Raw genomic sequence first — 25490 nt, 5'->3', positions numbered from 1 at the left:
GATGACACACTAGGCTCGGAGAGAAAAGCGATGAAAATTTGTTTATAATGGCCTCCTCCATCCCTTTCCTAGCTTCAAAAGTTTCCTTGCCCACTTCTCTTTGAAATTATCGTTTTTGTACCCTGAGAGGTAGTAGTGCAATGAAAGAAGTCTGCATTGGGGTCTCTTGCTTTCAACCAAACGTCCTTGGTCTCTATCTCCTACACCTTTTGTCTTGATCATTGATGTCTATCCACTCCTTTTCAACACCCCCCTACTTCTATCGAAGAGAGATAGCGGGGAGCAGACTTCCATTTTGTCTTGGGACTCCATCTTTTCTTTAATTATTCCATTTATGAAGAGCTGCTTTGAGGTCTCTAAGCATGCATAAATGTTTTAATTCGGGCTCCCTTAAAAAATTGGTATTCCACCAATTGACCACATAAGACCTAAACTCCTTATTGAATAACCTGAACTACTCTAACGAAAAGGGGCTGACTTTCCGGGATCATATTAACATATTTTATTAATTATCTTTTCTGGAAAGCGCTGTAGAAATTAACTTAGATATCCATGACCCATTAGCTCTTGGAAGGATGTTGTAGGTGATTGGGTTAATTGATCTGGTCAACCACTTGAATCCAGTAAATTACCGTTGATTCCCCAATAAACCCAACAAACGGTCCTTTTAAGGTTTTCCAAAAAGAGTTCTACCAATGAATTTTTCATCTCTTGATTTGACCGATGTGATCTCTGATCAACATGGGACTTATAGCCTTAGTGTTGCTTAGCGGTGGCCCATGAGATCATATATTCCAAGTGTTGCATGGATTTGGATTTGCGTGTCGGAATCCGACACGGATTTGAGGTGTCGGATTCGGCAAACCCCCAAAAGTAGGATTCGGATTCGGTAATTCTTAAATAAAATAAAATTTTCAAAATTTATATATATATATAAGAAAACGGTTTCTACACACAAGTGTAGATAAGTTATCTACACACTAGCTTAAAATACAGTGGAGGGCATATTTTTTGGGTGATCCAAACCATTCATTTGATTAGCCCTCACATAGATAGGGTGTCCACAAAAAATCATCTCCATAGGATCATCCCAACCCTACGATTTGTGGAGGTAAAATGGACGTGTATAAACCTTCATAAATATGTCCATTTTTTGCCTCCACGGTTCGAAGGGTTAGGATGATCCTATGGAGCTGATTTTTTGTGGACACCCTATCTATGTGAGGGCCAATCAAATGAATGGTTTGGATCACCCAAACAATGTGGGCCTCCACTTTATTTTAAGCTAGTGTGTAGATAACTTATCTACACTTGTGTGTAGAAACCGTTCTCTCTCTATATATATATATATATATATATATATATATATATATATATATATATATATATATATATGAGATTTTATATGGTGGCCGACCTTTACATGTAAAGGTCGGAGAGAAAACACCCCCTCCCTTGATTTTAAATCCATCAAAAGCCCCCTTTTTGACTTTTCTTGGATCTAAAATCAAGGTGGCAGGTTCTCTCTCTCTGCCCTTGTGATTACACGGTCGGCCACCATATAATCTCTCTCTCTCTCTCTCTCTCTCTCTATATATATATATATATATATATATATATATATATATGAGGAATGATAGATGCAAGGGCCCTCGTTATACAAGGGCTAAAGAAGGGCCCTTGAATAGAACCACGTCATTAAATGCAACCGAATCCAGTTTGTCAACTGACTTTAAAAATGACATGGATCTACTCAAGGGCCCTTCTCCAGCCCTTGCATAAGGAGGGCCCTTGCATCTATCATCCTCATATATGTGTGTGTGTGTGTGCGCGCGCGCGCGCATATATATATTCATGAAAAATTTGAGGGTAGAGGGTTGAGGGAAGTTTTGTATTAAGAGAGTTGAAGGAGGAAGGGGGTCGATGTTCGAGGTTCGAGGCGCTATGGTTTTTATAAAAGAGTACGGGTTGTGCTTTCATATAAAAAAAGTTCAGAAGAAAATACGTTTAAAGGGAAAATTTACAGGATTCGCATTTCAGAAGAGACAACAATGAATTGGATTTGCCCGGAAAAAGCAGGATTCGTGCAAGACACGGCTACGACAAGAATCCGGGTGTGACCCACGTGAATCCATTTCCGATTTGGATGCGGAGACGTGTCGGCACGAATTCGGCATAGGGGGGCAAAGAATCCATGCAACATAATTTCCGATCAAACATGTGTGCCATGTGTACAATGAGCTTGCCCATACTAGTTAATTTGGAATATACATGGTACAATTAGCCTTCCCTTGAATTGCTAGGGTTTGGTCTATCGCAACTCCTCCTAGAGTTGGCGTTTTTGGCTGGGCTGCTATTCGAAATCGTATCCAGACAGTGGACTTTTGGAGGGAAAGAAAGATGTAGATTGTAGATCATTGCACCTTTTGAATTCAAGATGGGGAAACAATGGATCATTTATTTATTCACTGTAAGGTTGCTTGGGGAATTTGGTGTGGCATTTTGGAGAGATTTGGAATTTCTTGGGTATTCCCAAAGCATCTAATAGATGCGTTGGACTGTTGGCAAATGGTGCCTAGGTGGAAAAGAGGAAAGATCATGTGGAATATATCTTTCCTTGTAGTTATATGGGTGGTGTGGATAGAGAGGAATGCTATAATTTCTAAGGGGCACGCTAAAAGTGTCTCTTATCTTTCCTCTAAGGTACTGGCTTTATCTATTTTCTGGGCTAAGTCTCTGCCCAGCTTTAATTTTGTTTCTGCCTTCGACTTATGGCACTAGTGGAGCGAGGTTTGTTTCAGCTCGGAGTTGAGACCTTCTATCGTTCAGGTTTGGGAGCCTCCTCCTATTGGTTTCCTTAAACTCAATTTTGACGGTTCTAGCTTTGGAAACCCGGGCCGGCTTGCATTGTTGGTGTCCTCAGAGACGAAGACGTAGTGGTGAGGTGGGCTTTTGCGGGACCTATTGGTGTCGCTGATTCTAGTGAGGGCGATTTACCAAGGTTTAAAGCTTCTAGGGGGTCAAGATCTAAATCGAGTTGTGGTTGAGGGGGATTCCATCAACGTGATTCGTTGGTTGACTGGCTCTCACATATTTCCTTGGAGGTTTGCTGATTTCTTTAATGAGATAAAAGACATTGTGGGCGATGCTTCTATCTACTTTCGCCACATAAGGAGATTTGCCAATGGTGAGGCGGATAGGCTTGCTAGGGCTGGAGTTCATACGGAGGCTTTTGAGGAGTTTGATTTCCTTCCGCCTTGATTTGATTTTCTTTGTTTATTCTCTTGTGTAGCTCTGTTGTTTCCTCTGCCTTTTCTTGCATTTGACAAACAAAAAAAAAACACTAGTTGAACTCTTAGACTATTCTTTTAGTTTGTCTTGCAATTTTTTTCATCATAGTTAGTTTCTTATATCTATTAAAAGTTGTACACAAAATGAATAAGCTTAGCCATATTCAAGTATCTCTCTTCTTCTTTTTTTCTTTTTTTGAGGTTGTTTTATCTACATACCAGTGCACATTTTGTAATTGTCACCTGCACCTATACCTAGGTACTTAAGGTGCTACAGTTGTTCATTGATTGACCTGCATTACATATTTGCAAAACAGTTTTTCTTAGAGTTGATGAAAGTACCCCGTGTGGAATCTAAACTTAGAGTATTCTCTTTCAAGATTCAGTTTTCTTCCCAGGTTAGTGGAAACCATAAACCCAGTTTCATAGGTATTTTTCCTTGTAAAATCTTCTTACTAAATTTCGTCTGTTCTGCTCTTGCTCTTCATTTCAGGTGTCTGACCTTAGTAAGAGTCTGAACATTGTAAATTCTGCAGCGGAAGAGGCAAGTCTTTATCCTACTTATTTTTCCTTGCTTTAATTCTATGGTCTTGTCAAAGATTGGCATCTCATATTCCATTGAAAGTCTTGCGATCATCAGGTCAGAAAATCTGCCAAATTGAAGAGAATCATGCAGACAATTCTTTCACTGGGAAATGCATTGAACCAGGGAACTGCAAGGGGTGAGCTGAAATTTGATCTGCTTACAATTTTCATAGTAATTACTGAATGCAGTGCTTTGATGCTGATATAAAAGCTATCAGGAGGTTCCATTTTTTATTTCCCATTCAAACAACTGATAAATCACCTAGAAACTATAATATATGGAAAACTTCTAAAAGAGTAGGTAATGCATTTTTTGAAAGATAACTAGTAACTGATTTTATTAAAGAAGCAAAATGGATAAATTGGGGGACAAGATGTCCTCCATGATGTATACAGTACCTAACATCCTAAAAAATATAGTTAAAGAGTTAACTTTTTTTGAATGGTAGTTAAAGAGTTGCTAATGCATTGTAGATCATAATAACATGCTGATAGTTGTCTATTATCATAAATTGTCAGTAGCCGTTGAAAATGTTTTGCCCCTCTTATTATATGTTTTGCTAGCATGCTGGTAGTTGTCTTTTATCATAAATTTTTAGTAGCTGTTGAAGATGTTTTGTTCCTCTTGTTCTAATAAATCTGTTATCGTTGTTTCCGAAGGAAAAAATAGAGCTGTTTGCTGCAATTTCCTTGGGATGATCAAACAAGTCGTTGATGAATATAACATTGATTTGATAAGTTAATCTCCATTCATGCTGTTTCTCTTAATCTATATTGAATGGACCTATCAAGAAATTATCGACTTTTTTGTTGGTGACTAAAGATGGTTTTAACTTCCCAAGTTGTGATGCAAAAATATAACTACGCGAGAAAAGTGGTTGGCAGTAGAAACTGCATGGCAGATTTTCTATGATCGGGTTTATGCCAAATTATGTTTCTTTGAGTTCCCATATATCTTTTCTCTGGATTTCGACCTGAAAAGAAACCATGCATATGGATCAAAATCCACTTGCATGTTACAAATTGTATGGAAAATTGGTTATCTTGAGACTGTCAGCCAAGTAAATCCTAGAATCAAGAACTATACCTACTTAATTATAATAGAGGGTTGCATCAACACAATTGGTTATGTGATGATCATATTATGTTGTTAGAGATTAGATTTTTTTTTAGAATATGGGCCCAACCTGTTTGCATATTTCTAGTTTCGATATTGGATGACGTTAACCTAGGCTCTAATACCAAATTGATGTGAACATTAGGTTCTGATAACAAATTGATGTGAATTCATACATCAAGAAATGGATCAAGATCAAGAAAGATATCAAGACTAAGGAGACCAAGATCAAGAAAGATGGGAGATAGAGGTAGAAAAAAAAGGAGTTACCCAACCGAGTGGCGTGGGGGGTGTTGGTTAGCGTGGGGTGGGTGGGTGCGTGGGTGTGTGTGTGGGGGGGGGGGGGGTGGGGGTAAGAAAAAGAGAAGAGAAAGGGGAACTAGGAGAAAGAGAGAAGAGAAGAAAGTGTAAGAGGATCTCAAGGATTGAAAGAAAATTAACCTAATGTGAAGCATCACACTTTTTGTGAACATCCAGGTGGTGCCCTCGGTTGGACAACTGTGGGCCTTATATCAAATTTCGACAACAATGCCTAAAAAGAAATAAAATATTGTTCCAATCCTTTTCAATTAGCAAAAAAGTTTACAAATTGCAAGTAGGTTATCTTGCAAGTAAGTTTTCCCATATGGTAGGGGCTTAGATTGATCTTCAATGAACTGCTTGTAACAAGCTTGTAAATATCCAGTTGGTACCCTCGCTTGGAAGACTGGGGGTCGTATATCAAATTTCGGCAACAATGCCTAACGATGCTATTATTTGGATACTTGGCAATTGGCACTGGGTTCCAAGTGAAAGTTCTAACGCTATTGCTTCAAAAATTATAGACATGGGATGTTTCTGTATGCATAAATAAATAACAAGTGAATTTAATAAGAAATGGAGAAAATTCCGCTTAAAAAAGAATTAAAACATTGTTCCAGTCATTATCAATTAGCAAAATGTTATCTAGCAGATAATCAGTTAAAAACCACTTAACATCATGCGTATCTATTTGAGTAACTCACAGCTTACATGAGCATCATGAAATGGTTAATCAATTGCTGTGGGAAAATTTAGAGAACCCCCCAAGAAACTAACAAAAGCAGTCTTAAAAATTCTTGTATTCTTTAATATTTGGCCTTGGGATATGAAAATTGAAAGTAAACCATGGAAAATGGGTCGACTATGGTAGTTTATTTGCAGTGTTGCATGGATTTGGATTCGCGTGTCGGGATCCGGCATGGATTCGAGGTGTCGGATTCGGCAAACCCCCAAAATTAGGATTCGGATTCGGTAATTTTTAAATAAAATAAAATTTTCAAAAAAAATAAAAATAAAAAAATATATATAAAAATAAAATTAAAAAAAAATAAATAAAATATATATATATATATATATAGAGAGAGGAAACTGTTGGTGAGCTTAAGCGCACCAAACTGTTGGTGAGCTTAAGCGCACCAAACTTATGGTGCGCTTAAGCTCCCCAATCACATGGGGGCCCACTTTTCTGTGGTGATCCAAACCATTCATTTGCAAGGCCTTATGATAGATAGGGGGTGTACCAAAAATCAGCTCCATAGGATCATCCTAACCCCTCCATTTGTGGAGGACAAAAAATGGGCAGATTTGTGTATGTCCATTTTTGTCCTCCACAAATGGAGGGGGTTAGGATGATCCTATGGAGCTGATTTTTGGTACACCCCCCATCTATGTAAGGGACTTTCAAATGAATGCTTTGGATCATCCTAACAAAGTGAGCCCCATGTGATTGGGCGCTTAAGCTCACCATAAGTTTGGTGAGCTTAAGCGCACCAAACCTATGGTGCGCTTAAGCTCCCCAATCACATGGGGGCCCACTTTGTTAGGTGATCCAAAGCATTCATTTTAAAGGCCTTATGATAGATAGGGGGTGTACCAAAAATCAGCTCCATAGGATCATCCTAACCCCTTCATTTTTGGAGGACAAAAATGGGCAGATTTGTGTCTGTCCATTTTTGTCCTCCACAAATGGAGGGGTTAGGATGATCCTATGGAGCTGATTTTTGGTACACCCCCTATCCATGTAAGGGACTTTAAAATGAATGCTTTGGATCACCTAACAAATTGGGCCTCCATGTGATTGGGGCGCTTAAGCTCACCAAACTTTTGGTGAGCTTAAGCGCACCAACAGTTTCCTCTATATATATATATATATATATATATATATATATATATATATATAGAGAGAGAGAGAGAGAGAGAGAGAAGGGTTTCTGTGCTCGAGTGCAGAAACAGAGGTGGGCCACATTGGGGGGGGGGGTCTATCCAAAGCATTCATTTGATGGGCCCTTTCATGGATAGGGTGTCCACCAAAAATCAGCTCCATAGGATGTCCATTTGTGGGGTGAAAAATGGGCAGATTTGTGGACAAACAGTATCTGTCCATTTTCTCCCCCACAAATGGACACCCTAAGATGGTCCAATGGAGCTGATTTTTGTTACACCCTCCATCCATGATGGGGCCTGTCAAATGAATGCTTAGGATCACCCCCCAAATGTGGCCCCACCCTTGTTTCCAGCACTCGAGTGCAGGAACCCTTTTCTCTCTCACACACACAGATATATATATATATATATATATATATATATATATATATATATATAGAGAGAGAGAGAGAGAGAGAGGAAATGAAGTATGTACAGCTGCACAGATAAGCTATCTGTGCATGGCTCACAAACCATAGTGGGGGCCACATTTTTGGGAGGATCCAAAGCATTCATTTGGAAGGCCCTTCCATGGATAGGGTGTGTACGAAAAATCAGCCCTATAGGATCATCCTAACCCAATCAAAGTTGGAGGGGAAAATGGACAGACACTGTTTCTGCCCATTTTTTCCCTCCACAAATGGCAGGGTTAGGGTGATCCTAAAGGGCTGATTTTTTGTACACCCTATCCATGGAAGGGCCTTCCAAATGAATGCTTTGGATGCCCCCACTATGGTTTGTGCAGCCATGCACATATAGCTTATCTGTGCAGCTGCACATACTTCATTTTCTTATATATATATATATATATATATATATATATATATATATATATATATATATATATATATATTTTCATGAATATATATGCACACCCACATAGGAATGATAGATGCAAGGGCCCTTGAATAGATCCATGTCATTTTTAAAGTCAATTGACAAACTGAATTCGGTTGCATTTAATGACGTGGTTCTATTCAAGGGCCCTTCTTTAGCCCTTGTATAATGAGGGTCCTTGCATCTATATGCCCTTGAATAGAACCACGTCATTAAATGCAACCGAATTCAGTTTGTCAATTGACTTTAAAAATGACATGGATCTATTCAAGGGCCCTTCTCCGGCCCTTGCATCTATCATTCCTATGTGTGTCTACATATATATTCATGAAAATTTTGAGGGTAGAGGGTTGAGGCAAGTTTTGTATTAAGAGAGTTGAAGGAGGAAGGGGGTCGATGTTCGAGGGTCGAGGCGCTAGGGTTTTTATAAAAGAGTACGGGTTGTGCTTTCATATGAAAAAAGTTCAGAAGAAAATACGTTTAAAGGGAAAATATACAGGATTTGCATTTCAAAAGAGACAACGATGAATCGGATTCACCCAGGAAAAACAGGATTCGTGCAGGACACGACTACGACAAGAATCCGGGTGTGTCCCACGTGAATCCATGTCCGATTCGGATGCAGAGTCGTGCAGACACAAATTCGGCATAGGGGGGCAAAGAATCCATGCAACATACTGAGTGTAGAGGTGAGCTCACAAAAGCGAGATCAACAAAAATAATGATTAATATTAATATTAATAAAATAATAATAATATTAATAATATTAATAAAGCTAAGATTTTCATCATGGAATGAGTCTTGATGGCATCAATAGAGCACTTTATTTGAACATGTTACCAAGGAGTGTCCAAGTCTCCTCAATTGTCTGCATGGGGGAAAAGTTAAGTGTGCAAATAATATATCTACTAGTTGTATTGCCTTATATTTTGTTTTTGAAGTTTTCGTGCCCATGGGATCATGTGGTTTGTGCCTTACATTCCTACTCGTACATTGTAAAACACCATTTATTAATTTCTGAATCAAATATCTTGTTGTTCTTGCTTCATTTGTATAACAAAATTCATATGCCATGGTTGTAGGTTCTGCTATTGGCTTTAGAATCAAATATCTTGTTGTTCTTGCTTCATTTGTATAACAAAATTCATATTCCATGGTTGTAGGTTCTGCTATTGGCTTTAGGTTGGATAGCCTCCTTAAACTCATTGATACACGTGCCCTTAACAACAAGATGACTCTCATGCATTATCTTTGCAAGGTACAACTTTTATATGTATACAAAGTATACATACATATGCAGTTATATATGCATATATGCTTACATATGTCTGTCCATGCAAACATGCATAGCATAGGTATGCATATGTACATGCATTATATAAATTTATGATATAGTTACAAAAAATGCATAATATGAATAGGGTTGCACAAATAGAAATTGAGCGGCTACTATGCCAAATCATTTATTAAAAGTTCGTTTTGGATTGTTTTCGAGGTAGACCAAACCAGTGGCAATTTGCAAACAAAAATGGGGCTTAACTATTTGAACAATCTTATGCTTCTCAGATATAGAAAAGTTTAAGGACAATTCCATGTCGTGATTAAGTAGCAATATCTCATTTTTATTGAAGGATTAGTGATTTGAAGGCCAGGAGAAATTGGAGTGCATTCTTTGACCTTGGCCATATTTACTCTTAGCCAAGGCTTTAAATTTTGGTTTCGGTTTCGATCACCGGCGAAATGGAAACATTTCAATTTTGGTATGAAATTTCAGCCAAAATCTTGTAAAATCATAGAAACATTTCGATACGAAATCACAACTGAAATCTAGGTATGATTCTTCGCCTCTGAAGTTTTCTTTTTATTTATTTTTTCGTTTTTTAGAAATATCTTAAAAGAATCTTATTGTTCTTTTCTTCCATTTAAAAAAAGAAAAAAAAATCTTATTGTTCTTTTCTTTTTAGCAACTGAAGTGATTTTTGTCAGTGTTTCTGTAGAAATGACGTCATTTTGACGGAACCTTTGCGTTTTATCTAAAAAGTTGTATGTTTTGCATATTTCGACCGAAACATTAACGAAATCTTGAAATTTCGTAATTTCGGGCAAAATCTTTTATTTTTCCGAATCCAAGTGGATTTTATTTTGCTAGCAGCCGGAATCAAAATATTTAGGCCGAAACGAAATGTTTTGGACGAAATATAAAACCATGCTTTTAGCCTCCTCTTATGTGACTTCCGCATTTTCTTGCTAGATCATTCCTTTTGGTCCTTTTAGCAGTGCGTTGGCTATTTAAGGTAACTATTTTGAAATTGAAAAGAATTGGCATAATTTTTCCTAACTTTTTTATGCGGTCTAGCCCTTTCTGGGCAAAATCAGCTTTGTGCGCGCACGCGCGCGCGCGTGTGTGTGTGTGTGTTGGAAACTAGCATCTCAACAATCAGCTTCCTTCTTCATACTTGGGTCTTCCCCAATGTGTTGGAAACCAACAAAATCACTATGAGCTCTAGTGGAGAATAAGTTAGCATTATGGAAGTGGGGATATCTTTTACCTGGTGGTAGGATTGCCTTGATGAATTTGTTATTATCTAACCTACTTGTGCAGTATGGGGGTGTTTGGATCTAGGGGAAAAATTATGGAAAAAGTTTTTCATGGAAACAAATTATAGGGTCTAGTAGGTTTGCAATTTCTCTTGAAAGTAGGGAAGATATTCGATTTTGGAAAAAAATTCCATAGAAAAAAGTTTATCAAATGCTGGAAAATCATTTTCCATGGAAAAATTCTTGGGAAAAACTTTCCATGCATCCAAGCAGCCCGTATATCACTATATCACTTTTTTATTGTCCATCATGTGTAGTGGATCATCTGGGGAAGACATGAAAGGATTTTCTATGGGATCTTAGAGGAGGAGATTTTATATGGTGTGTGGCCGGAAAATCCAGTATTTTTTTCAAAAAAGTACACTACGGACCACTTCTTAGGATGATCCAAACTGTTCATTTGTTGGGCCAATACGTAAATAGGTTCTGCCCGGAAAATCATTTCCATATCTTAACCCTCCAATCTATAGAAGGCCTGCACATTATGGAAACCTCTATAAATCGGAGGGTTAGGATCATCTTACGGAGATGATTTTCGGGGCACAACCTATTTACATATTGGCCCAACAAGTGAATGGTTTGCATCATCCTACAAAGTTGGCCGCACTGTACTTCAAAAAAAAAAACACTTGACTTTACAGCCACACATGAGATAAAATCTCAAAAATCAAAATACCATTTGGTTAGATGGGAAGAGGTATGCAAGTCAAAAAGAGAGGAGTTCCTTTATAAATTTTTTTTAATGGTGAGTTCATTGTTGAAAATGACATTATCATAGCTGGATATAAGGGTGTCAATTTTGGCTCGGGCTCGAAAGCTCGCTCGAGCTGGGATCGAATCCTTAACGAGCCGAGCCGAGCCCGATTTAGGCCAGGCTCGGCTCGGCTCGGCTCGTTAAGGCTCGTTAAGAATTTAATATATTTAAATATAATATTATATATTAATATATACATTAAAAGGGTTGTCCAGGGAGTGAAAGGCGGGGGCAAAATATGTCACTTCATTTTTGGAACCCCATTTGTTACTAGGACCACCCCCCATAGTGTAAAAAAATAGTCAAATTACACTGGTAGGGCTGTCCAGGGAAGATGAGGGGTGTGAACATAATATAGCCCGAGCTCGGTAAGGCTCGCAAGCCGCTCGCGAGCCTGGCCGAGCCTGGTTCGAGCCCGAGGCGAGCTTTTGAGCTTAACGAGCCAAGCCGAGCCTGGCCAAGCTCGGCTCGGCTCGTTTACACCCCTAGCTGGATATATATTGTAACTCTCACTAATTGTCCAACAAGTGTAGTGGATCATCTAGAAAAGCTATATAGGACTTTCTAGGAAACGGTAGAGAAGACAACTGAAAATATCATTTGGTTAGAATCGATGGGAAGAGGACTGGAATTCAAAAATGGGTCAAGGGATTAGAAGGCTAAAAGAAACCAATCTAGCTTTAATGGGCAAGAGGTTCTAGAGATGTGGGGATGAGGGGGGATGCATTATGGATGGAAGTCATTAGTCGGAAGGAAATATACAGAACACATTGGAATAATCTAGGGGTACCAAGGGTGCAATCAGATACTTGGGAGGCTGTTTACAATGTGGACAACTTGGGATCAGGTTAGGGTAGGTGTGAGCAGTACGATTAGGTTCATGGAGAACTTATGCTGTGGTGGTTTGCCTTTAGCCCGCTTTAGTAGGAAGCTAGGGTGAGCAAAGTGTGTGTGTGTGTGTGTGTGTGTGTGTGTGTGTGTGTGTGGGTCACAGTTTGTGAGGTCTTTGATACAGAGGATTGGTTGTTTGGAAATCCTCCTTTTCGTGTTCTCTGAGAAAGTTTGAAATTGAGTCCCTAGAGAGTTTTTCGTTGCTTCTAGAGGTCGTACACTTTCATAGGTTGGTTCCAAACTCTAGGATTTGGATGTTATGACCTACTGGTTTTTTTGGTTGGGTCTTAGATAGGTTTGCAGGTTTCAGCGAGACATTTCACCTACTTTTTGTTGGACTACAAGACTTGATAAAAAAAAACCCGCCATGGACCACCTTAACTATCCAAAAAAGACGACGCATTCCCAACCGATGCATCATGTGCAGAGTTTCGAAGAAATTGATGGACCATCTTCTTGTTTATTGTTTCTTCTGCTCCCTTTTTCGTCATTGCATTTTTTTTCCTTATTTAGTGTTTATTCAGTTATTCTAATGTTGATTGTGGAGCTTCTTGAAGCAGGAGTGTTTGCTTCCTTCCCATCACATGGGCTCATCCTGTTTGAGAGTAAGTTCGATGTTACTGATTTGGTTCACTTGGGAAGAAATATCACAATTAGGGAACAGATTTGGAGGCATTTCATTAGTGGGATAGTATCAGGAATGAATTTTAGAATAGGTGGATTTAAGGTGTAAGTTGGGAGGTGATGATAAAAGAAACATCCACAATGCGATAGATGCGAAGAGGTGCAAGCTGTTACCGGCTTATGGGCAGATCATTTCAAACTTAATTTTGATAGGTCTAATTTTGGTCATCCAGGTTTCGTGGGTGTTGGGTTTATCATAATGACTACTTGATTGATGTTTGATTGGCATATTTGGGAATCAAGGATTCTAGTGAAGCATATGTACATGCATAGACACAAGAAATAAGATTGACTCCAAATTTGAAGGATCCTATATTGTTGAAGATAATCATATATTGCGGATCAAAGAGGACATGTCTTCCTTGAAGACTTGTCAATCCAATTGAAGAATCTTGGGTTTGGCTAATCAGCTTCAAGTGTTGTTCTTCCATAGTTAATGCAAACCCAGGTGTTGTGAAGCTGATTCGGAAGTGTCTAGTCACCTTCCTAGTGCATTATCCATTTTCTTGGTTCCGTGTTTTTATCTTTTTATGTATTTCTTTTTCTAATTGACTCATCGGTTATGTTGTATTGCTCGTCATCTATTAATTACTTCTTTCATTATTTTCATAAAAGGAAAAAATAAATAAAATGAAAGCCAACAAAAAGGGATACTAATATGTGAATGTGCGGCTCTTTTATGTTTGATATGCTATGCATTACTTGTTGGCGTCATTTAGTGAAAGTTCAATGTATTTTAAAATCAGTAGGTGCTTCTTGTAGCTGAGTTATCCTCATTTGAGTGCTATCAATTTTTCTTAGCTTCAAACGTAGGTTTAAAATTTGGGTTTCCGTATTGTTTTTGGCCATAGCCGAAACCAAAATTTTGGCCGAATTGGTAAATAATTCAATTTCGAACAAAATTATAAAATTCAAAAATGCCGAAATTTTGGCCGAAATCTGGGGTATCACCGAAATATGTACTTTTGGTGTCGGCCCCCAGCCGAAATCCGAAATTTAAACCGAAATTTCAGCATTTCGGCCGAAATTTAAAACCTTGCTTCAAACCAACAAAAAGGGATACCGATTTCTGAATGTGCTGCTCTTTTATGTTTGATATACTATGGATTACTTGTTGGTGATGTTTATTTAAAGTTCAATGTATTTGTGAATCAGTAGGTGCTTCTTGTAGCGAGTTGTCCTCATTTGTGTGTGCTGCCAATTTTATTAGCTTTCCAGGCATTGAAGCAATTTAAATGTATTTTAAAGAAAGGACTTCCTTACATCTTACCATGTCAATTATTGGTAGGGTGGAGCTTGAAGCTTCCCTATCTTAATAAATTTAGTGCAGAAATTTTTTCCCCTCATTGTTTCCACTTGAGAAGCTATAGGTGCTTGCTGAGAAACTACCAGAACTTCTAGATTTCCAGAAGGACCTTGTCAGCTTGGAAGCTGCATCAAAGGTATTCTTGTTAAATTATGGTTGTAACTTGTTTCAACGCTTTTATAAAATTCTGGTTGGCATCTTATTGAGTCAAAGAACTAATTGGCATACAGATACAATTGAAAACTTTGGCCGAAGAGATGCAAGCCATAAGCAAAGGATTAGAGAAAGTTGAACAGGAATTAGCAGCATCCGAAAATGATGGCCCTGTATCACAAACTTTCCGTAAGGTAGTTAATGCTTGCAATTTTTTCTGTCAAACAAATTTCTCCATGTTGATCTTTTGTTCGTTGTTATATTTATAGGGCATGACAAAGAAATGGCTGATGACATGTATAAATGTTACATTTTCATGACCGCGTCAACTGAGTCCTCAACTGTGTTGTGCTGAGTTTTTGTTTTGGGTGCGTTTGTACCCGCATCCACATTTTGAAACACTGTTGAAGAAGCTATGAATCGACACAACAGCATGAGCTGTAAAGCTCAATAATCTTTATTCATCAATTTTTTTATCTCATTCTAGAATCCCTTCCTTTAACTAAAAGAAAACTAACAAGACCCCTATTAGGATTTGACACTGACTCCTATTAGAATTTGATGGCAGCTAATGGACTTCGACTATAACTTGGAGAGAAATCACAATCTGTTACATCAATTGCTATTCAACTATGATTTGGCCGACACTTCGAATTTATTGTCGACACACGTGTCCTGTTGTGTCCGACACGACACACGTGTCCTGCTGTGTCCAACACGACACTCGTGTCCACATGTGTCGACACTCCTTTTGACACTTTTAAATGTATTACTTGGAGTGTTAGAGTTAATGTGGGCGTGTGGACACGTATTTGTTTAATAATCAATAATTTTGTGTGTATGTATGTGTCACCATTTCTAGATTTTTATATGTTGCCGTGTCAGACAATTCATATCCATGTTGAAAATCGACGCACGAATCCGTATCGACAAAGTATGATTATATATACTTTCTATTTTAGCTGTGTCCCCGTTTCTAAATTTAGGAGGTTTGCCATGTCCGACACTCCGTGTCCGTGGCCACAAATCATAGCTATTCAAACAAATAACTCAAAGCAAACCAATAATCAAAGTCTTACTAATCATGGTCGACTCCTAGACTCCCTATGAAATCAAGGAAGACATGGACACCAACTAAAGTGCTGGAGGTGGATCCTTTGGTTCTCATCTTTGGTTGTTAATGAAGTTCAGTCTTCATTCTCCACCGCTTGAAATGGCTCGACTTGTTGAGTACATAGGCTGATCTACGTCGAAAGAAGACTCTTGTCGATGATCAATTGAAAGGCATGACACTTCCAATGGGGAGCTCTCCAATCAATTATAACCTCATCTAGGCCGTGCAGATGCCTAGCACGAACTCGGCACTCCATGCTAGATTAGTTTAAACAAATACTGAAGGTTCTTCACAAAGCTCTAATTGAATCTGGCAATTGCAATATAATGTGACAATATTTGTACACGTCTAACATTAATTAATTTCTAAAAATGCTTTTCTTTTCTATAATTTATGAGCTGTGTATTTCTATGTTTCTTCTGTAAATGCAAAAAGATACGACATCTGGATGAATATCAACACATCCTTTACGAAGGAAGCATGTATCTATAATGTAATTCATCCTTCCATTTTCGCAACTCTGACAGCCATTGAATAAGACAACAATGGGATACCGTTACAAGTTTATGTATGATAATTAGATCGTTCTTCCATTACATATTTAAAATTATTGTATTCCATTTTTTCTGATGTATATGTGATGTTTGTTCTCTGTTCGGTCTATAGTTCTTTACTTCTATATGTATTGCCCTTTTGAAGTTTTTTTTGTTATTCAGACTTTGAAGGAATTTCTTGTTGTTGCTGAAGCTGAAGTGAGGTCCTTAACTTCACTATATTCCGGGGTGGTATGTCAATTTCTTCAATGAAAGTAACTTAAATTTGTACATTCCTTATATATATATATATATATATATAACCTGACACAGTTTGGGGTTGGGTTCTCTGCAGGGCAGAAATGCAGATGCACTGGCCGTTTATTTTGGAGAAGATCCTGCTCGTTGCCCATTTGAGCAAGGTCTTTCTTAGCCTGTTACCTTTTACTAGTCTATTCTACTTCTATTAATTAGAAACCAACAAGATAAGAAAAGTATAATGATTTTTTTTTGGCCTTCTAAATTGTCATTTATCATTTTCTTTCTGTCAGTAAATCCACGATATTCATCTAAGGTCACTAAATCATTTCCTTTTTTCAAGCATGGTTTCAAATTTTCGGTTTCAGTCGGTCCTCACTGAAGCTGAAATTTTTCCGACAAAATCAATTAACAGTTATTTTTTCTCATATAGAATTTAGGCTGAAATTTCGGGATAATATTAAATAATTATCAAAAATCTCAATTTTTGGGTGAAATCCCTTAATTCTTTGGATGAAATTTCGGGGTAAACGAAATTTCGGCCGAAATAAACTACCTTTTCAGGTATTACCGATTTCAGTTTTGGTCTCGAGCGAAACCCGAAATTTCGGATTTCGGTCGAAATATAAAACCATGTACTCTTCATCTGATATCTATTAACAGAATATTGTATTAATATGCTTCTTCTTTCCCTTTCAAACTGTAATCCTATAATGCTACGGTGTGGATAATTCATTTCTCAGTATTTCTGGTTCAGTCCTGTATAAGCACATGCAAATTTTAAAATTGATGAACAATCGTGTTGTTGTTTAGTTCAGCGTGTTCTGTTGATAATATTTTATACTCACCTTTTATTGGCATCTGTTTGCCATCAATCCATTTGATTGAGTTAATCTTTGTTTTCATTCTGTGACATATTGTTGGATTTGTTTTGAAGAGTTGAATTTTTATTTTGTTATTAATTAAATCAAATTAGTTTGTATTGCTCATTTACCGTATACATTATCAAAATGAGGAAGCAGGGTCAGCTTAACCCCTTTCTACTCTTTTATGTCTGTTCCCCATTCTACTCTTTTATGTTTGTTTTTGTTTTTTTTTTAAATAAAGACTCATCTTTCAAGAGAGATGTTAGTTTATATTTGTGTACAATATATATTCTCACATTCTTGTGAAAAATAATGCTTGGAGCACTATTTGCCCATACATGAATCATGCATGACACATCATTGTAATTATGTAATAAGAAAATGCTAAAAAGAAAGGGCTGTTACGCTCCTCATAAGACACACTTATTAGGCCCCACTACTGCTTCGTGCACGCGACCAGATCTGTTTATCCGAACGACAGCCATGAGTCTGGTTAAATGCCATTGAAAACTCCTTGATCGAATGATCATAGGCCCTTGATCCATCAAGCCTCGTGTAAGGTTCCTCCAAGGAAAGCTAAGCTGTGGATTTTGAAGCCCATTATCTTGTGCCCGTCTCGTCAGTCCTTTATCTTATGACCGTTCCGGATGAGACCAAGACCATTTGGGTTGCCTCATGATGTTCTACAAGATCAACAGTCTTGATTTCATATACATGCCCACTATGGGACAAAAAAATTGCCTTTTACCATTGGTCGTGAAAGTAACTTTCTGTGTAGTCGTTCTCTTGTAATATATATGATGTATTGTGGTGGAGTCTAGATAGGGTTGATTGATGGAAAACAGCTAGGATATGATCAAGTAGCAAAAACTTCTCAATCTCTTCATCCCGTGGCTAAATTTCCATTGTACCTAACTTTCTCACCTTTCACAACACCAATTCTTTTTTCTTTTTCTTTTTTTGAAATATGACATTTTTTATTGATATTAGAAAAGCATTGGGGACCAGGAGTCCCGTCCTGCAATACAAGATATCAATAAAACTGGACCGGACATACCCGGAACTAGGGAAGCGTAGAACCTAACAAAACAAATTCATTTACAGTAACATTCTCCTTTCTTCCTTCACCATGCCATTGGCAGACTTTACTTTGGGGCCCCAAAAGCATCTCTCTATATCATCAGTCCTTTTTACAAGCCAAATCCCATTAATCTTGTTAGCACCAATATTAACAAAGCATCAAATGTTCATAAAACCAAAGACAATATGCCCAAAAAGCTCATTTTCCATCTATCCGAGCAACAGACAAAAAAACCGTCAAAGAAACACCCTTAACCTGAACATTTCTCCAACTCCACAAGAAGAGATTTGATTTCGTCAAAAAAAGTTTCTTCTTCCGACACTTCATCTGCTTTATTTAAAGTCCTACTCTCCGAAGCCTTTCCACTTAAGATCTTTTCTTCCAATTTCCGAATCCCTGCCTCTTTCTTCGTTTCCCAATCCTGCCGCCTTTCTCTTCTTTCGTCCATCATGAACTTGACGAAGAAAGGGTGTTTATGCATTGGCTTATGGGATTCCTTCACGTTATAAGTCCCAGTTAAGCTGAAAAAGACTTCCCTTCTCCTATTGGCTTCTCTCTTAAATAGAGTCCATTGCCTTTTTATGAATTCACCAATTTTCTCCCTAGGAGTTGGAGAGGACTTTGACGCTTGTTCTTCGTTGTAGTTCATGCCCCTAATCCTTAGTAGAAACTCCTCCAGGTCCAACTGATCCGAAGGACGCTTCCTTTTCCGACTCAGACCTACCGGAGGGAGGAAGGGGAGGGAGAGGGAGAGGGTTGTTTCTGATGTTCCATTTTCCTTACTGTCTGAGGACTGGAATGATTTGCTTCCAATGTTCCTTATATTAAAGAGGTAACCGCCTAATAAGATCATAAACCACTTACTAAAACCAGTAACCGCCCCCATATCACACGAAGTGGAGCCTCATGCTTGATTTGAATGCATTTATGGAGCCCGATACACTCCTGACCAAGATACTACGTTTTCGACTTCCAAGGGTGATAAGACAAAAATTCCTATATTAATGTAAGCATCGGTAAAAAGGCCCTAGCATGGACTCTGACATGCTTCTAATCATCCCCTTCAGATATCCCAAGGCACCATAAATGATCTACTATAAGTAATGATAGCTTCAGCCACCTTTAGAAGGAACGCCTCGCCTCCTATTTGTCCTTTCCGATGACTACGATTTAATATCTCGATTTTGATTTCCCAGATTAGTAGCGTACACGACTGACTTACTTTTTGAATTCCCAAAAAACCTAATCCATCTAGAATTCATAAGATAGCTCCTAAAGGTAAAGACCTCTAGGCCTAGTTATTCAATCACGCATGGGCCCCACAGGTCTCGTTGGAAGAATGTTCGGCAGGTACCCCTCCACTGATTTATTTGCCAGGACAGAGAAAGGGAGATGGGAGGGCAAGGCCAAAGTGGAAATACTAATTTTCCTATGGGATTTGAAATTTGAATTCAACAGAGAGGGACCCACAAGAACAACGGTCTTTTCACCCACTAACCAGTCGGACGACGCCTGATCTTCAATCCCCTCCGGTAGAACCAAGGGCGCCGAATACCAGGGACGTTGGGACAATTCAAAGATGTCAATTCAAGAGAGTTCGGCGATGGATAATTTGAGGTTCTATGGGAATCCAAGGATTGACCCATGCTAAGATCAATACCTATAGTAAAAACCCCATCCAAGACCCAGAGGAGAACAAAGGAAGATGATTTCCATCGGGAGCCAGAATTTTAGCCGAAACAAAGTTCATATACGCTGCCTATGTCCTCCCTCCATCCTTACCCTCGAGACCTGACCAAAGATACTTCCCAAACCTTCCACCATTGAAGTTGTCCATGCATGTAGGGGGATTCCATAAAAGTTGACCCAGGTTTCATCTGCTCCCTGGATGTAATCTCGAGACCAAGCTGAGAGGGATAGTAATTGGTTGCCATATGCTCCCCTTCCTTTGGCCAGGATATGAGACGCCTAATCTGCTGATTCGAACATAAAGAGGATCTCATCCTTCGCTAACAAACAGGGGCATGTAAGGGGCGGAATACTCCAAAAGCTTTTAGCCCACAACCATAGCTCATCCAGAGTCCTATTTGGGTCCTTTCTTCCACCGACCAAATATGCTTTTAAGATATTCATTCAAGATCTCACTTCCTTAGCAGCTACCGATAAGGACGGGATCCCTTTTTCTCGCTGGAAGGAGATTTCTCCAGAATCCGGCCATGATTCCCCCTCATCATTGACAGTGGCCCAAGATTGTTGATTGATATATCCAGGAGGAAGAGGATCCGATTTCTTTCTTTTCTTTTTAGCTGGGAGCACCACCGGCATTTCGAACGCCATTTGAAGTTATGATAGTGGTAATATGGACAACTCCAATCTCCCAGCCATCTTCTTGGAATCGCCTTGGGGGGAAGACTATTTGGAGCAGTTTTCTTTCTCCACTCAAATTTCTTCCTCCACCCACATTTCTTCCTCCACTCAGAGCCCTTGAGAACTTCCTCCACCCCTAATCGGGTAGCGAGGTGATTTCCTAACGCTTCCATCCACACCGCCAGTTTATTTCAATATCCCTCTCAATCCAAAAGTTTAGGCGTAGTCATTCTATAAAAATGGTAGGCAGTTCTCTATAGTTGCGTCACTAAATTTTTTTCCCTTTTCATTTTCCACCGAAATGACAATATCTCATGAGACAATTTTTTGTCCTAGTGTCAAAGAAGATTGATCCACAACACCAATTCTAAGTGATCCCATTAGTCAGAACTATCCCATTATGTTTCTATAACTCCTCACACAAGGAATGCCATCACATAAGAAGTCGACGTAGAACTTACAATCATATTGCCAACACCAACTCGAAACCCAAGGTCCCAAACCCCCTCTGAAGTTCCTTTCAGCCATAGACACCACCCTCCATACCTTAGACCCTACCATATCAATCCTTTCCTCTCACCCATCAAGGGCTCATACCTCCTCTCAACTACATACTTCTATAGCCCTTCCTCCGCAGACCTTTATAACACTTCTCCATTGTTTTCTCATAGTCTATTTAACAGTCACAAATTGTAGGGTTATCCCTTGGGAGTGGATTTTGATGCATGCTCGTCCATAGCAAGCCCTGGCAGATATTTGGACTTCCACCACCTCTCTCTCTCTCTCTCTCTCTCTCTCTCTCTCTCTCTCTCTATATATATATATATATATATATATATATATATATATATATATATATATATATTCATTCTTGAATTAAACTTTCTTGTTTTATATTTGTCCCATGCATGCATGTATTTGTGTCATGATTGAAAGTTGAAACTCATTGTTTTCTTCCAGCATATCCGTTTTGTTCAACATGTGAATGTAGTCGCAAATCCTTTGATACTTGATGAATGTCTCCCCTTTGGCTCTTCTCAAACACTGTTCTTTTGAATTATAAATGCAGTTATTTCTACGCTTCTTAACTTTGTGAGAATGTTTGGGCATGCCCATGTGGAAAACTGCAAGAAGATTGAGCTTGAAAGGAAGAAAGCTCAGAAGGAAGCCGAAAATGAGAAAATGAAGATGAGTACACCAAAAAGAGAATCCGAACATTTGTTACAATCTCTGATCAAGAGCGGGAACATGAAATAATATTATCATACTGTTAGATTCAATTTAACAACACCAACCATTCCCCTGCCTCAGAGTGGAAACTTCCCCTTAGTGAAGAAAAAAGCAAAGGAGAACAGAAATGCAAAGGATCTTGTTGACCAAAGGGCGAAGCAAAATGACTCCTCCAAGAAAATAAGCTCAAGTGAGTGTCATGGTAAATTGCAAGCAAAGTGGTCAGATCTGTATTTCATGAGGTAGGCCATTTTCAACTCTTCAATGCTCCTGGTTTCAATTGTATGATAATATTTTTCAAGCAACTTGGTTCAAGGATTCTTCTGTGCCACATATTAATATAACGCGTGTTCCATTGGGCAGAGATGGGGAGGTTTGGGTAGGTCCGTTAGTGGGGCACCCTGTAAAATATGCATTTAGCAAAATTGTCTTTGTTGTAAGTTGTAACTGTAGCTCAAAATAGATTTTTTGTAGGTTCTTCATTTTTTGTTTTTTCTTTCCCTTGTCTATATTTGAATTACAGTGGATGTAAAGAAGCTGGATTAATGCTTTCAGAAATTCTTCTCCATTTATTTCTTGTAGGTTTTATTTGAAAATGTATTTGATGTCTGTTTCATAGTTATTTACAAGAATTACTTACTTATTTGATGTTTGTTTCTTAGTTACTTGCAAGAATTACGTACTTAACCTGAGGATTAGAACAGAAAATGGTAATGAATGATTTCCCAGGCCTATTTATGAAGCTCTTGAAAAATTGCCATTAGAAATTACTTTATTTTCAAAAAAAAACAGACAAAAGGGGGTGAAAATGCAGCTATTTTTAGGAAAAAGACAAACACGAGAGGGTAGAAATACTGGAAAAAGGGTATGGAAATATCATTATTATATTTTATTTTGGTGTCAATCCTCCTTTCCCCCCTTGAAACTATAGAACTAGAAACCATTCACTTCTCACAATTATAACATTACCACAGTATCGTTAATATCCCTTGTTTTGTTTCGTTCTTGTTTACAGGGTATAAGATGGTTTTGGTGGGACGAGAAATGCTTGGTTAGGGCACGATCTCATTGGAATACAATGAGGCGTCCCCACTATGGCATGGTGGGGCCTCACCTTTCCCTGATCTGAACTGTCCATTGGAGAGACCTTGCTATGGATATCCATGGCTCAAAATTCATGACTGGTGGTCAAACTTATATATAGCCAATGGTTCACATTTGACAAGTAAAAAAATATACATCCATAGACGGTTTATAACTTTATATCAATCAATGGTGGAGACCACTGTGGAGTACTTGTCCGAGCCTCATTGTATTGGAATGAGATTGCATCCTGCTCAACCATCATTCATCTTGGTTGGACCCTCATAAGAAATTATCATTCTCATAGTGGGTAATAATATTTGAAGCCCCTTGCCCAGAATTTCAACCATTTTGTTGGTAAGCCATTTTCAAGCTTTAAAGACAAACAAAAGGAAGTGGAAATGCAGAAAACGGGTTGGAATTTGGAAATGTAGAAAGATGTGGAAATATCATTTCCCTTCTGATAATAATATTTTGAAAATTCGATGACACCAAAAGTACAAATTTCACAAACTAAGCCGTGCTAATCTCAAGTGTAGATACCCCATTCTTAAGTGTAGACACCCCAGTTTGCTCCGCTCAGCTAATGAGAGCAGCGGGCAGTGAACTGAAGAGCCAGTAGACTTACTTTTTAGGACCAAAAACATTTTTCCAACCCAGCAAAGGCAAGAGAGTGGGATGCATACACGACTAAAAAGGCCCCCCACCCCGAAAGGACAAATATGTGGAAGCCGGGTCTCGGCACTACTTTTTTGTTTTAATAATTGCACAAACTCAACTTGTCTTTTCTTCCTTAATCGGCTTCTGATAGCTTTTTGGGAATTAGGTTAGAATATTCTACACATATCTCCTTCCATAGTTATCTTAATCAAATCTAGTTTCCTAATCTATCTAGGTTACCTCTACTAGCCAACTTGCCTAGTATAATAAGATGATCCAACGGTGAGATCTTGACACAATCCACCAATGAGATCTTATGAGATCTCACATACTCTCTCTCTCTCTCTCTCTCTCTCTCTCTCTCTCTCTCTCTCTCTATATATATATATATATATATATATATATATGAGATCATCTTAACCATTCGAACTGTGGAGGCAAAAAATGGACTAATTTGTGAAGGTTTAAAGACGTCCATTTTACCTCCACACATCGTAGGGTTGAGATGATCCTATGGATCTGATTTTTTGTAGACACCCTATCTATGTGAGGGCCTTTAAAATGGATGGCTTGGATCACCCAAACAATGTGGGCCCCCACTGTATTTTAAGCTAGTGTGTAGAGAACTCTCTACACATATGTGTAGGAACCGTTTTCTCATATATATATATATATATATATATATATATATATATATATATATATATATATATATATATATATATAGAGAGAGAGAGAGAGAGAGAGAAAACGGTTCCTACACATGTGTAGAGAGTTCTCTACACACTAGCTTAAAATACAGTGGGGGGCCCACATTGTTTGGGTGATCCAAGCCATCCATTTTAAAGGCCCTCACATAGATAGGTTGTCTACAAAAAATCAGATCCATAGGATCATCCCAACCCTACGATTTGTGGAGGTAAAATGGATGTCTTTAAACCTTCACAAATTAGTTCATTTTTTGCCTCCAAAGTTCGAATGGTTAGGATGATCCTATGGATCTGATTTTTTGTGGACACCCTATCTATGTGAGGGCCTTAAAAATGAATGGTTTGGATCACCCAAATAAGGTGGCCCCCACTGTATTTTAAGCTAGTGTGTAGATAGCTTATCTACACATATGTGTAGGAACCGTTTTCTCATATATATATATATATATATATATATATGAGAAAACGGTTCATGTGTAAAGAGTTCTCTACACACTAGCTTAAAATACAGTGGGGGCCCACATTGTTTGGGTGATCCAAGCCATCCATTTTAAAGGCCCTCACATAGATAGGGTGTCTACAAAAAATCAGATCCATAGGATCATCCCAACCCTACGATTTGCGGATGTAAAATGGATGTCTTTAAACCTTCACAAATTAGTCCATCTTTTGCCTCCACAGTTCGAATGGTTAGGATGATCCTATGGATCTGATTTTTTGTGGACACCCTATCTATGTGAGGGCCTTAAAAATGAATGGTTTGGATCACCCAAACAATGTGGGCCCCCACTGTATTTTAAGCTAGTATGTAGATAACTTATCTACACGTGTGTGTAGGAACCGTTCTCTCTCTCTATATATATATACATATGAGGAAACTTAAGCTCACCAAACTTATGGTGAGCTAGCTTGCCCAATCACATGGGTCCCACATTTTGGGGAGTGATCCAAACCATTCATTTGCAAGGCCTTATCATAGATAGGGGTGTACCAAAAATCAGCTCCATAGGATCATCCTAACCCCTCCATTTGTGGAGGACAAAAATAGGGCAGATTTGTGTCTGTCCATTTTTGTCCTCCACAAATGGAGGGGTTAGGATGATCCTATGGAGCTGATTTTTGGTACACCCCCCATTTATGTAAGGGACTT

The 25490-nt window shown here is 38.4% G+C and overlaps 1 protein-coding gene across 3 annotated transcripts in view; it reads left to right on the top strand.

Annotated features, from left to right (window-relative positions):
- LOC143879540 (formin-like protein 18) overlaps positions 1-22509 on the top strand; it is a 34939-nt gene extending 12430 nt beyond the window's left edge. Inside the window, exons 9-17 of one of the 3 annotated variants that reach the window (XM_077381974.1) lie at positions 3608-3688; positions 3784-3834; positions 3931-4012; positions 9216-9310; positions 14350-14421; positions 14516-14632; positions 16269-16337; positions 16441-16507; positions 21727-22509. In XM_077381974.1, coding sequence (XP_077238089.1) covers positions 3608-3688; positions 3784-3834; positions 3931-4012; positions 9216-9310; positions 14350-14421; positions 14516-14632; positions 16269-16337; positions 16441-16507; positions 21727-21914 — 822 coding nt within the window. In that variant the 3' untranslated portion in view covers positions 21915-22509. Of the gene's footprint in view, positions 1-3607; positions 3689-3783; positions 3835-3930; positions 4013-9215; positions 9311-14343; positions 14422-14515; positions 14633-16268; positions 16338-16440; positions 16508-21726 lie in introns of those variants that run through there. The other 2 variants (XM_077381975.1, XR_013251316.1) reach the window with 2 other exon arrangements.
- Positions 22510-25490: the final 2981 nt, after the last annotated feature.

Source organism: Tasmannia lanceolata, unplaced genomic scaffold (genome assembly GCF_043159265.1).
Source record: "Tasmannia lanceolata isolate RefF3 unplaced genomic scaffold, GAP_Taslan_0.1 ptg000006l, whole genome shotgun sequence".
NCBI classification, from domain to species: domain Eukaryota; kingdom Viridiplantae; phylum Streptophyta; class Magnoliopsida; order Canellales; family Winteraceae; genus Tasmannia; species Tasmannia lanceolata.
The sequence above is the reverse complement of the archived record's forward strand: the minus strand, read 5'-3'. Positions and strand labels throughout refer to the sequence as shown.